Source organism: Alosa pseudoharengus, unplaced genomic scaffold (assembly GCF_046254945.1).
Source record: "Alosa pseudoharengus isolate Yale_2024_CS ecotype anadromous, Long Island Sound unplaced genomic scaffold, YU_APseudo_1.1 YU_APseudo_1.1_scf_18, whole genome shotgun sequence".
Lineage (NCBI taxonomy): Eukaryota > Metazoa > Chordata > Actinopteri > Clupeiformes > Clupeidae > Alosa > Alosa pseudoharengus.
Window position 1 is genome coordinate 22,090,716 of NW_027468650.1, and position 14,208 is coordinate 22,104,923.

Below are 14,208 nucleotides of genomic sequence, written 5' to 3' on the forward strand. Positions count from 1 at the left end.
CATGTATGCGTTTTATGTACCTGCTCCCTCTCGGCGTGCCGACGCTCCTCGTCTCTCCTCAGCTGCTCCATCTCCTCATAGCGTCTCCTCTGTTCACGCTCCTGCTGCTTCCTGACCTCACGCTCCCGTCGCTGTTGCTGAGGACCCAGAAACAAGAGCCCAGGTCAGCCACCATCCACTATCCCCAAGACCTACTCTAGTTCTGCCCCAGCCCCTTGCTACGCCAGTGCCAATAAAGGCAGAGCCAATCAGCATTGCCTGACCATTAAACTTTTTTTTTTCAGCTAGAGCTCCGTCTCCAATGCTATCTCAAATTACAACAGAACAACAACGAAAAACAAGATAGCTGTCAAACTCTGTGGTCCCTGACTGAATTAATATGTTTGGAAAAACTATGCCCTGCCCATTCATACCACATTCCACTAGAGACACTATTTCTAGTTTACGCCCTGCATATACTATTTTGACTACCATAGGCAGAAATGGAACTAATGAACAGAGCTTCAAATGGCTTGACATCATAAGACTTATGATATGCACATAACATGGTGTCATGAATAAATGCTGTAATCATTAACACATTCTATATGTATCTTGTATCTTGTATAGCAATGCCATGCTATATTTGTGTGATACCACAGTCTCTTGGGTGATGTGACATAAATCTAAATCAAACGGCTGCCCAGCACTTCTCAGCGAGTGTGCCTGTCTCCACCACCAGGTGGCAGTGTGAGAGGGTGAGCTCTGTGGGCCTGCGGAGCATATCCACCCCCCACCCCCCCGCTGAGGCGGCTGACAGGAGCCCTGCTGGGAGGAGGAGGAATGACAGGCGAGCCCGGGGACCGCGGGGGGTCACGGACGGAAGGATGGATGGATGGATGTCAGTGAAGAGCTGGAACCCTGGGGAGAGCCCTAATTCCTCCCCACAGGATCATCGCTCTTGTCCTCTCTATCCCTCGCTCAATATGTGCCCCTCGGCCAATTTCTCCCCCTCTACTACAGATTCCTCTGCTAGCCATGCTGTTTTGTTGTCTCCCATTCTCTGTCATGTCGTCCATAATTTGTGTTTACTTCCTTTTCCCTCCCTCTCTCCCCACCCACACCCCCGACCCTCCACTCTGATCCTCTGTATGAGATTTTGAGAGAGATTATAGTTTGTAGTATTTAGCAGATCCTAGATCAGTGCTCTCACAGGGTTCCAGCAAGTCCTCCCCTGCAGCAGGGGGAGCTGATGAGAGATGTACCGCAGAGACTGATGCCCTCACAACTGCACCTATGCAGCGGCACACAAGTGTAGGAAAGGGCTGGCTGTGCTGCTCAACCACGCAGGCACTGGGAGATGCCCTTTGAAGGGGGAAGGGATCTGTTGTAGGGCAGCATTTCTGACCATCCCAATCACACACCCCACCTCTCCATCACTCTGTCTCTGTCTCTCTCGGTTTCTCTGCATCTCTCCATCTCTCCGTCTCTCTCCACCTCTGTCTCTCTCCACCTCTCTGTCTCTTTCCATCTCTCCACCTTTCTGTCTCTCCGCCTCTCTTTCTCTCTCCACCTCTCTGTCTCTCTCTCCACCTCTCAGCGGTGATGGAGGGTGGGCAGAGCAGACCTGAGCTGAACCACACCCCAGTCTCCAGACAGGCCGTTTGTCTACTCACCTCTCTGTCTCCCTCTCTCCTCTCCTCCCCCTCTCCTGTTCAACTCCCTCTCTTCTCTCTCCTTTCCAACCCCCCCCTCCACCCACGCACACACCCTGCTCCTCCACACGCCTCACCTCCTCCAGTCTCCGCCGCTGCTCCTTCTGCTCCTCGATGCGCTTCTGCCGCTCGGCCAGCAGTTGGCGCTTGTGCTCCTCGTTCTGCTGCTGCTCCAGCTGCTGTCGCCGCAGCGCCTCCGAGCGCTCCTTATTGGCCAGCTGCAGGCGCAGGAAGTCCCGCCTCAGCGTGGACTCACCAGGGATGTTGATGATGGAGCTGTGAGTGGGACAAACATCTTAAACATCACTGAGCAAAAATACACCAGAACTAGAGGCTATGAAAAAGACCATAGTGTCATTGGTTGTGTCTGTTAAGAAAATGATTCATTCAAATCAGTCTGCTTCAGGCTTTTTCAGTACTGACTTTTTCTGTGTTTCATTATGTTAAGCAGCAGTGTGGTCTTGTACAATGCTATAGCTACTGGCGGTGTTCAATACCATTCTTGGTTCTCTCTGGAAAATACCAATTGAACAGAAATGGAGTTTCCCTGCAGTGTGGTGTTAAAAATCCACAACCAATCACACACTCACACCATTTCAGACACAATCCTGAACAACGGTACGCCATCGGTGTGGGGGATGTGTGATGTGTGTGTGCAGGACGTACCTGGGCTCCCCCATGTCTCGCTCCTCCTCGTCCTCACTGCCACTGTACTCGTACTCCGTCTCATCTGTCACACACAGCACAGCACAGCACAGATCTCAACCACACACACATACACACTTCACTACATGCAGCTATCATGGTGTTGGTGACTGTGACTGTCCAAAATTGGACTCTGAGAAACTATTTCTGACAGCGTAAAAAAGCTCCCATTGGACACACATGGCCCTCTCCATTTCCCATCTCATCTCTACCAGAACAGGAGGCATTTTGCCAGTCACCTCTTGGTGCCTTTCCTTCCTCTTGATTTCCCTTCCACTCTCACACTCTCTTCCCAATTACACACATTCTCTTGGCAAATGAGTACACAAGAGATGGAGAGAGCTAAATTGGTTGAGGGAGTAATCAAGATCCCTACCCGAAAACCATTGTTTTCCGAAAACAGAATTTCAATCCGAAGAGCCTTAATGCATGGTTTGTCCGAGAGTAGCAGGGGTACAAAATCTGTAGTCATGGTTTTCCACTCTGCCATTGGCTGACTCACCCCTCTCGCCTCTCTTCTTCTTGGTGCGGTCGATGTGGTCCTTCAGCTGGATACGGACCTGCCGCTCGTTGGGCAGGTCGCGGATGTAGGGGTGCTTGAGCAGCTGCTCTGTGCTGGGCCTCTGGTTGTGGTTCTTCACTAGGCAGCTGTCCACGAACGACTGAAACTTCTTTGACCTGAGGAGAAGAGGAGGAGAGGAGGACATGAGGAGGGGAGAGAAGAGAAAAGGGGAATAGGGGAGATGAGAGGAGAGGGGTAGAGAAGAGGAGAGGAGGAGAAAAGAGTAGAGTAGATGAGATGAAAGGAGCAGAGAGGAGAGGGGGATGGATAAGAGTTAAGGAGAAGAGGGAGCAAAAGCATAGAAGAGTTAAGATGAGGACACCAAAATGCCAAGGGGGGGGGGGGGCTGAGCATGAGGGGGCTGGACTAGGCTCTCGTGCCCCACAGTCCTCAGCTTTCATGCTGCTGTTGTCTTTAGGTCAGAATTCCTGATTATATAAAAGGATTTTAAAGACAGACGCCCAGGGCACCTTCATAAACTCTCTCAGTAGGAGGCGCGCTGGTCTGGGAAAGATTTTACCGTCAAGGGGTGCGTTTCCCAAAAGCATAGTTGCTAACTAAGTTAGCAACTTTGTTGGTTGCAATGCAATTTCCTATTGCCAACTATGCAACTATGCTTTTGGGAAACGCACCCCAGATTGTGATGATTCAGATACTGTTCCTGGATCAGTGCTGACCTTTATTTCACTAAGGCGCTGCAGGTACTGCACAGTCCTTTCTCATCGTTATCTGGGATTATGAATGGGCAGGGCACTCAATGATGCTTCCAATTTGTAGCCACAGACAATCTCTTGCCAACCTGAGAAACATGCCACCGCTAGACTGGCCACTTGCCAACGCCCTGCAGTGACACCTGCTCTAATCCACGCCTTCTGTTTTTAGAATGGGACAAACGCACCCACAAACATCAAAGGTGGACAAATGAAGATGTGCTTGAAGCCTGTTTCCCACAGGTAAGGATTACAGCGGGGGGGTTGCTATCCGCTGCAGTAATGAGAGTAACTCGATCAGGGGTGGGTGGGGGGATGGGGGGGCGATATAATCCCGTCTGTCACCAAACTGCATTCTTCTGCCGATGACTCAGAAGCTTGTGGCAGCCGGGCCACGTTCACACACACTCCATCGTTGGAGATAAGGCCGCCTCCAGAGCGCTGCTTGACTGGGCTTGATAAGGAGCCGCTGCAGGACGCCAGGGGGTCTGCGGAGGAAGGGTGCGGTAGCTGTGTGGGGTGGGGTTTGTCTACTCACCACTTCTTGGACTTGAGCCGGGGTGCCGGGTTCCTGGGGATGAGGAAGAGGGCCCTCATGGGGTGCATGTCACACAGCGCTGTGGAGATGGAGAAAGAGAAAGAGAATGAGAGAGGGAGAAAGAGAGCATGGCGAGAAGGACAGAGAGAGAGAGAGAGAGAGAGAGAGAGGGAGAGAGGGAGAAAGAGAGCATGGCGAGAGAAGGACAGAGAGAGAGAGAGAGAGAGAGAGAGGGAGAGAGGGAGAAAGAGAGCATGGCGAGAGAAGGACAGAGAGAGAGAGAGAGATAGAATGAGAGAGGGAGAAAGAAAGCATGGCGAGAGAAGGACAGAGAGAGAGAGAGAGAGAGAGAGAGAGAGAGAGAGAGAAAGAGAGTGTGTGGCTGTGGTTTCACTGGCTGTGTTGTCTAATAACAAAGTCTTTGGACAAGTCTTTGATGGTGCTAATGTTGTGCTCTTGTGTGAGCCATTCAGGTGTATCCGGAGATGTGTACTACACAACTACATGTGTATTACACAACACTGAGCCATGTGTTTTTGTTATTGTGTCATAGAGCCCTAATCTCAGTCGAGGTCTGCTGGTTTCACTTGTGTAGACTTGTGCAATGCTTACGTGGCGCTCCCTCTGCCATCTCTATGGCGGTGATTCCCAAAGACCACAGATCACTCTGTTGCAACACAGAAAGAAAGAGAGAGAGAAAAGAAGACAAAAAAAAAGCGAGCATGAGACTCTAAGCTTAATGGTGTCATACTTTCGGAGTGAAATCACAGCCCGATAAAGGCGTGACTCAATGCCTGCAGTCTCTATTTATAAAAGCTGACAGAAAGGGACAGAGGCGGAGGTACCTTGAAGTCATATGTGGCGTCTGGGTTCTCATCGCAGGCGATGACCTCTGGGGCCATCCAGTACGGCGTGCCAATGAACGTGTTCCTCCGGCCCACGGTCCGGTCAAGCTGCGCACTCACACCAAAGTCCACTGTGAGGGGAGACACACGCACACACACACCGCACACATACATACACACACACACACACACACACATACGGAATCACATAAACACACCAGTCACCACAATATACAAAACCACAGAGATAATATGAACAAAAATGTGTATAAGGAAAGACATCCTCAAGTATATGGAAAGACTCACACACACACACACACACACACACACACACACACACACACACACACACAATCTCTTAAACAGGTAAACACTCACAAGCACAAACAGGTGCACACACTAATTCCCAGACACACACACACACGTAGCTCATCAGTCTAGGGGCAATGGCCCTAATGTGACAGTGTGCAGTAACTAGCGGATATGTCTCTGATGGAGCACATGCAGCCATCTGCCTCGCCGCCGCTGCCTTCCTGTCACCGTGGGCGACGTTGGCATGGCAACAAGGCGAGCCCCGCCACCGAGCACCTCTGAATCAAACAGCTCTGGGGTTAACTCTGGCAGCGCAGACCTCCCATAGGCAGGAGTAGCAGCACACCTCCCATAGGCAACAGCAGTAGCAGCTTGGAACAAACAAAAGCATCGCTACCCAACCTCACTCTACAACTGTAGCTCATAGCAGACAGTCTACCTGCCACAAACCCACACACACCTATGCATACACACTCACCTATATGTGCACACTACATGGATATATGTACTATATGTACACACATACTGTACATGGATATACACAACCACATCCACAAAGCCACAAGCCACAAACACATCTATATGCATGTACAGTATGCACACACACACACACACACACACACACACACACACACACACACACACACACACACACAAAACTAGAGCATATGCACAGACACACATGAAGTCTAAAAGGCCCTTCCATAACTCCATTAAACTCATGGAGACATCTGTGTGAGATGACCCTGCAGGGAGGCTCCTTACCCAGCTTGACCTCAGCATTTTCAGTGAGCAGGACGTTCTGGCCCTTGATGTCCCGATGGATGACCTTATGCTGGTGGAGATGGGTCAAACCCTGGAAAGCAGACGGACAGATGAGAGAGAGGAGGAGGAGAATGAGTGATGAGAAGGAAAGAGAGAGAAAGAGAGTGAAAAAAAACGAGAGCAGAGGGAGTGTGTGACCCACCCTGAGGATCTCCCGACAGATGTAGGCCGTCCACTCCTCCTTCAGAGAGTTCCCTTTCGTGTTCTTAATCAGGTCAGTCACCGAGCCCGCACCACAGAACTCCATCACCAACTGCATAGGGAAACGCACACACACAGAGAGAGAGAGAGAGAGATAGAGTAAGAGAGAAAGAGAGAGAGAAAAGATCATCAAAATTCACACAAACATTGACACAGTAAAGACACATCCACCACATAAACCCATGAACTCACATACACACTCATACACAAACATAAACACACAAGCAGGCAAACGCACACACCCCCATCCCCACACCCACAGCCCACAAACATTAGACACACACACGAGCATTAATCAGTGCAGAGGGCTATCAGTCTAACAGTGGAGCGTGTAAGGAGATTTGCGCTGGTGATTACTGAAGTTTTTTTTAATTTGACAACTCAGGCCACGGAATCCTCCGAGAGGACCGGGAGCTCTGTTTACGTCGCCGCAAACGCAGGCAGGCCTCGGAGGGGCCCCGGTCCCCGATCACAACAAAGGTGGATTAGCCGCTTAGCGCAGATGGGTGTTGTATAAACCACACTGGCGCAGAGAAGTACCATGACTGAGGGTTGCAGTGTCACATCAGGGGAGAGCGATTACAGGCTGCACTGGTATATTATACATGGTAGAATCTGGACGCAAATGGCTCACCTTGGTGTAGAGGATTATTGAAAATTAGGGGAAGGGGATGATTTAAGATAATGAGCGCGGCTGCCTCTTAAGAGTTCTTCACAACCCAACACCCTCAGTCCTTCAGATGTACTGATACTGAGGCATTTCCTTCCTCAGAAATGAAAATAGCAAGCATTGCGTTATCTTATTGTTATCGTTATCCAATTGCACTGGACTTGAAGAATTGGAGTAGAAATGCAATATGATGTTTCATGGGGGCATGTGCTGGATGGAGTCACTGACACTGATGCACTCCTCTCCTCTCATCTGGTCTGCACTGTCCATGATCACACTCAATAGCATGCTGGGACTGCACTCATCAACAACGTCTGACCACAGAACGTGCAGCCAGTCACGACTGCTGAGGGTGCATTTCTCTCTTCCCTTCTGGGGAATTCCGTCCACGAGGGCCGTCTGTGTGTGTGTGTGTGTGTGTGTGTGTGTGTGTCTATGGTGGGGGGGGGGGTGTCTTGATTTGAGTGTTTGGGAAGACCACAGACTGCTACCGGATGGCAATGTGGGTAGCGATGTAAAGCACAGCATCAGCAATCTGCAGGTTGCTTAGCAGCGTGCCTGCAAACAAGCACAGTCCTGGCTGGCTGTGTGCATCAATGTGAAGGACAACGAAAACCACCTTAATATATTTATAACACTCTGCAAATGCTAACAGATCACAACGTGACCACCACTGTGCAAACCTTGGGGGACAAAGTGGCAAAAACACAGTGATTATGTGTGTGTGTGTGTGTGTGTGTGTGTGTGTGTGTGTGTGTGTGTGTGTGTGTGTGTGTGTGTGTGTGTGTATGTGTGTGTGTGTGTGTGTGTGAGTGCGTGCGTGCATGCGTGCGTGTGCTTGTGTATGTCAGGTCAAGTCAAGTCGAGTTCTATTGTCATCTCAGCCATATATCTAGCACACTGCAGAGATGAAATGGTGTCCACCTTGGACCATATGGAACTACATTGACAACAGTTAGGCAGCAGCCTATTCAGACTGTCTGTGTGTGTATGTGTGTGTGTGTGTGTGTGTGTGTGTGTGTGTGTGTGTGTGTGTGTGTGTGTGTGTGAGAGAGAGACAGAGACAGAGAGAGAGAGAGAGAGAGACAGAGAGACAGAGAGAGAAAGTAGCAAACGGTATATTAGAGAGGTGGCCTCATACCCAAAGCTGGTCATCCATCCCTGGCGGGTTCTTCTTGACGAAGGCACCGTAGTAGGTGGCGATGTTGCGGTGATGGGAGTACTTCTTCAGCATGTTGATCTCCGCCTTGATTTCCTCTTCTTCATCCTGTCAGAGGAAAACATAGGTGTTAATAACAGTGACAGAGATAGAGAGATAGAGAGAGAGAGAAAGAAAGAGAGAAAAAAAGTGAGAGGGTGTGTGAGAATGTGTGATAAAGTAAAAAAGAGAAAAAGAGGAACTGTCTTCTGGTGGATGTGTGTTACAATGTTACGTAGGCAGGAGTCTAGAGAGAAACCAACCACAGGAACCACTTGAATTTCCCCTTGGGGATCAATAAAGTATCTATCTATCTATCTATCTAGGAAGACACTGATGAAGAGATAGAAGGATAAATAAAAAAACGAAACACAGAAATTAGCGTACTTGAGGAGAGAAAAAATAAAAGCAAGAAAAGAAAGCGAGTAGAGTATATGGCAGTGAAAACCTAAAAAAAGAGTGTAAAGAAAGAAAAAAATGAAAGAGAAAAGAGAAAAAAGGATAGAAAGAGAGTGCTAACTTACTCCAGTGACATCCATGACCTTGATCGCAGCAAGCTGTCCTGTCTTGACATGGCAGCCCTGGAAACAGAACAAGACCTGTCAATCACTCTTCCTTTCCCACCCACAAGGCTATTAAAAGACATCATCGGGACAGGTTTAGAAGCAAGAGTGAGTGTGTTATGTCAGTGTGTGTGCTCTGCCAGCGTGTGTGTGTGTGTGTGTGTGTGTGTGCGTGATGAGAACACAAAAAATCAACTGATTACCATGCAAGCTTTTTGGCAGTCACATCATTGTGTAATATCAAAATGAAAAAAAAAAGACAGAAACAGCAAATATGCCCTTCCAAGAATGACTGAAACAGACCCAAAAGTCAGTGTGAGTGGTCTTGGCTTGTGATGGAGACATTTTCTTTTCCTGGTGACAGAGCTCCTTTGCCACCAGAGGACTGTTCTGTTTGGATTGAACAGGCAGCCAGAAAAAAAACCTGTTATGCAACACGCTGGCAGTGGAATTCTGGGATAGCACAGCAGAATGTGGAAATGAAAGAAGCTGTGTATTGTTCTTGATAACCGAAGGTATTTTTCCCACTGTATTCCCCATTTCCTCCACACCGCTCCATGCCAAGAGACCATACGTCCACTCGGAATCAAAAACACTGACCAGGAACCCAAATAAAGTGGCTTTATTGTGTGTCTCATCACCTGGGCGACTGGTATCCAGGACAAATAAAGCCCATAACTATGCAGTCTGCTGGCAAGTGAGCAGCACTGTGGACGACTCCACTCTCAGGGACTCAGTGGAGTACAAGCATCCCTCCCCTGCACCTGTCTGTGCGTACTCCTCCTCTGGATGCATTATGCACAAACGCCCTTTCATCCCCAACGCTCAGTGCTCAGCAGAGAGAGGCAGGGAGCTGCCGAGGCGAATGAGACAGAGAGAAAGGGCAAGCAAGAATGAGAGAGAGAGAGGGAGAGAGAAAGAGAGAGAGAGAGAGAGAGAGGGAGAGAGAGAGAGAGATAGAGAGAGCGAAGGGAAGGAAATGTGAATGAAAGGCAGAGACAGGAGCAACTAAAGGGAGCTTGAAAAATCCCAGAGCCAAAGCGGCAGACGTGCCCCCCAACCCCCCCCCTCTCTCCCGTCCGCCCGTCCTCATTAACTGCTTTTCCATCGACGGAAAGTATTAATGAGCTCAGGCCAGAGCGGGGAGGTCAGGGCAGCCGGAGCGTGGCGCCGGCCCAGCTTCACGCCTCCAACGCCAGGGGAGGAGGAGATGCTGGCGCCGCGGCCACTCTGCGTCTGCCCCCAATCTGACCCCGACACTGACCCCCCTGTGGACAGGACAAGCGGGCCACCTCCACCCGGCATGCCCTCATCTGTGGGCCACACCACGCCACACCGCACACGTGATCTCCTCTGATCACAGGTCAGCTCTGGAAAAGCTGGGGCAAGTGGACAGCAACCAGGAGAGCGGTCTTTCTACTGGTCCACACATGATCTTATCTTTTTATTTTTCCTCATTACCTGTTTTGTTGTTGTACATTCCACCTACTCAACATCACTGTAAATGAGGGCTAAGCTTTCGAAGATTGCTCAAGTTTGAATAAATCAAATCAAATACACATGATTGGAGCTTTAATACAGTGAAAGTAGCCACCAACAAACACTAAATGATAAAGAAACACTTGATGTGAGTGTTCTCCTCTGTGTGTGTGTGTGTGAGAGAGAGAGAGAGAGAGAGAGAGAGAGAGAGAAGGAGTGTGTGTGTGTGTGTGTGTGTGTGTGTGTGTGTGTGTGTGTCTGTCCTAAAAAAACCTTCCACAGATGATAAAGCCTATTATAGCAATCTAGTTTAATTCATTAAATCTGTGTCTAAAACTTCACTGGTAGACTAGGAGAGTTAGAGACTCTAAATTCAAAATGGATCAAAGGTCTAAGTGTGTGTGTGTGTGCATACTTATCTGTGAGTGTGTGTGTGTGTGTGTGTGTGTGTGTGTGCGCCCGCCCGCATGAGCTTGAGAAAAGCGAGAGGGAGATGAAGGTGCAGAGACACACATTCTGGTTGCTAGACACCTTTCAGAGGAGATCTCATTAATGCATTTGCAGACTAGATGAGCTTGTCAGAGAATTCTTGCATAACTCACGTGTTTGCATATTTTCACACTGCGCGCCATGGTACTGCTATAAAAAGCTCATCAACTCGAAGCTCCGCAGCCAAATCTGTCAGGCTGGCTCCATAACACTGACCCCAAACACCACTCTCACAACTCACCCAGACGAATCAGATCCTCACACAAAATGTAAACACCTGTTTAAGACAAGTTTTAGCATCTACATTATGGCCCTATATTACAATCTTGCTCGAAAGGAAGTGAGGACACAGATGATGGGGGTCTGTGGTTAATTATGCAGAAGGTGAAATGAGTGTTAAGCTCAGTCACCAAATGAAACGAACATCACCCGACCCCCCAACAGCAGACACAGACACAGACACAGACATCACCTCAGCAGGCAGCCTGGTACAGACTGACACATGACGGACTGCGGACGTGAACAGACTGTTCTCTCCTCACCTAGCCTCTTGCTGGCCCTGGCTGCATGTCATTACATCATCAAAAGAATTACTCATCGTCATAAAGCACTGTAATAAGAGAAGGATTTTTTCCCCTCTTCTCTATTTCCAAATAAAAGAAGTGAGAATAATTTTAGCTATGCCGTGCGTGGGGACTATGCCGTGAGAGCCTTTTTGTATGGATGTTTATGTCCGGATGTGCTTGTCTGTGCGTCTTTGTATGTTTTGTCTGTGTGATGTGATCCGACTATGTTTTTGTCTCTGTGTGTGGTGCGTTTGTCCATTTGCATGCACTTGTCTACATGCATATGTGTTCGTCTGACTAATTGAATATGTGAATTTGTATTTTTTCTCGTTGTAACGCTGTTGGTAAAGGTAATGCTGCTGTGCAGCCTGCTGTCTGGGTCCATTGCTCTGCTGTTTCATCATGGTGCCTGTGTGAGAGAGTGCCCTCCTCTCCTCTCCTCGCCAGCGCATAAAATACATCACCAGCAGGCTGTCTGGCAGTGGTCATGCAGTCACGTGTTTGTGTGTTTGTGTGTGTGTGTGTGTGTGTGTGTCTGTGTGTGTGTGTGTGTGTGTGTGTGTCTGTGTGTGTATGGGTGAGATAGAGAAAGAAAGAGAGAGAGAGAGAAAGAGAGAGTTTGACTGTGTGTGTTAATGTGTATGTGCCTGTGTTTCTCATGCTTTTCAAAGCTATGATCACAAGACTGTGGGATATGACTGAAAAATAGGAAGTCACAATTAATCTTCCCCCGTCTGCATGGCAGTTAAGTCAGGGTGCAACAGCGACACACACACACACACACACACACACACACACACACGCCCACGCACACAACCACATACACACACTACTTCCCCTCTGTAGCCTAGCAACAAGGCTGGCAGGTTTGCGAGGCGGGCGGGCGGTTGGGCTGACGGGCTGATAGGAGAGGAGGAGGAGGAGGAAGAGGAGGAGGAAGAGAGGCTGGAGGAGGAGGAGGAGAGGAGACAAGGAGGGTTCATGAATTTCACACTCTTGGCCAGACAGACTGCTGGGGCTGGTGAGGCATGCGACCTGCCACGACCCACACAGCACTGGTGTGTGCACAGAGACACACACACACAAACGTAACACACACACACATAGCACATACACACACACAAACACACACACACACACACATAATACACACACACACATAACACACACACACACACACATAAATACACACACACACACACACACACACACACACACAACACACACACACTGCCTAGAGATAAAGCACTCTCAGACACAAGCCAGGGCAAAGAGGGGGGCAGCTTACAGTCTAACATCCACATTCTCACTGCTGCACGTATGCACAATTCACACATTAGTGAAGCATAGAGCTTAAATATGCATGCTTGCACACATGTAAGTACACATACGTGAAGGTGTACAACCATGGGTGTGTGCTTTAGTGCGTATTTGCATGGGACCAATGTTCTTCTCATGTTCAGTGTGATGAGTACATTTGGGTATATTTAGCTCCACGAGCAGAGCTAGTGACAGCAGAAGCAAACCCAGTGTTTTAAATGGAGAGAGCGCTAGCTAGGCAAGCCCTAGCCGTCATTCCCAGGGCAGAAGCAGCAACAGGGATGGAGGAGGCGAGGAGGGACAGGGGTGGAGTAAAACAAGCGGTGGGCAAAACCTCGGCTCAGAATGTGCCGGATGATTAATGGGAAAGCGTGGCTGGGCACGGTTGACAAATGGTGTTTATCTTGCCAAGCCAGGCTGGTGGCAGAAAATCTTTTGAAAAGCTCAAGCGATCAAACCGCTGCTGCAACTGTCTGAAAAGGCTGCCCTGCCTTTTCGTACTTTCATTTTTGCCCCCTCCTCTGAGTACTTGCTTCTCTCTGTCGGACTCATTCATACATGGCTTTATCAGTTGTCCGTCTTTTATAGGTCTGTCTGTCTATCTTTCCGTCTACATCAGCTTATCTGTCGACTTTTCTGCGCTCTCTCTCTCTCTGTCAATCTCTCTCTCCGGTTCGTCCTGCTCTCTCAAATGGCTCTACATGTGAGCCTGGAGACATGTGGCCATGATGCGGCACGCTCTGACCCAGAATCCATCTCACCACGCGCGCACTGCGCACACTGGGGCACCGTCTTTTAATGGAGCTCCCAGCCTCCCCGAGATGCCATGCCAGAAAGAGGAGCGCCCGCATGGGATTCGCCCAGCGCACATTTCCAGAGCCCTGACCACTCACTGAATGACCCATTAGGGTCTGACTATAAAACCAATGGACAGGCAGCATACAAGACTCATCCACTAGATGTGTTAGACTCAGACATGGCAGTTACTCATGAGCCTACCCATTCCAAACCAGTGTTTCTTATGAGCTTCACTGTCCTCTAATGATAGCACAGCAGCACCTGGGATGATGCAACTTGATGTGAATCCAGAGCATACTGCGCAGGCATCCTCTTCTTCTGCTTTAGTACCCTCACTCTCGTTGAAAGGAGAGTAGGACAGGGAGAGAGAGAGAGAGAGAGAGAGAGAAAGAGAGAGATGGTAAGCAGGTTGTGAATGACTGTGAATGCGTCTTTGTGTGCATGTGATATGTGAGTGTATGTTATTGAGCAATTGTTGTACGTGTGTGTATGCGATTTTGCATGTCTGTGTGTGTTTCTTTAAGTATGCGTGTGAGTGCAGGAGAGACTGCAGCTATACAACTCCAGTGTGAAACAGCCCCGCTCAGATTAACCCAGTTCCACCGCTGCCACTGACTCGGGCAGACGCTCGGAGCAGCGAGCAGAAAGCAGCGAGCAAAGAGAGAGAGAGAGAGAGAGAGAGAGAGAGAGAGAGAGAGAGAGAGAGAGAGAGAGAGAGATGAGCACAGCAGCA

The 14,208-nt window shown here is 49.2% G+C and overlaps 1 protein-coding gene across 9 annotated transcripts in view; it reads right to left on the minus strand.

Annotated features, from left to right (window-relative positions):
* tnikb (TRAF2 and NCK interacting kinase b) overlaps positions 1-14,208 on the minus strand; it is a 52,473-nt gene that overhangs the window by 23,835 nt on the left and 14,430 nt on the right. For all 9 annotated transcript variants that reach the window (XM_076290551.1, XM_076290545.1, XM_076290547.1 and 6 more), the window contains exons 3-13: positions 8,785-8,841; positions 8,204-8,329; positions 6,334-6,444; positions 6,132-6,222; positions 5,055-5,185; positions 4,822-4,876; positions 4,210-4,288; positions 2,902-3,077; positions 2,361-2,424; positions 1,772-1,970; positions 21-137 (exon numbers count right to left, since the gene is read on the minus strand). In XM_076290551.1, the coding sequence (XP_076146666.1) occupies positions 21-137; positions 1,772-1,970; positions 2,361-2,424; positions 2,902-3,077; positions 4,210-4,288; positions 4,822-4,876; positions 5,055-5,185; positions 6,132-6,222; positions 6,334-6,444; positions 8,204-8,329; positions 8,785-8,841 (1,206 nt within the window). The remainder of the gene's footprint in view (positions 1-20; positions 138-1,771; positions 1,971-2,360; positions 2,425-2,901; positions 3,078-4,209; positions 4,289-4,821; positions 4,877-5,054; positions 5,186-6,131; positions 6,223-6,333; positions 6,445-8,203; positions 8,330-8,784; positions 8,842-14,208) is intronic.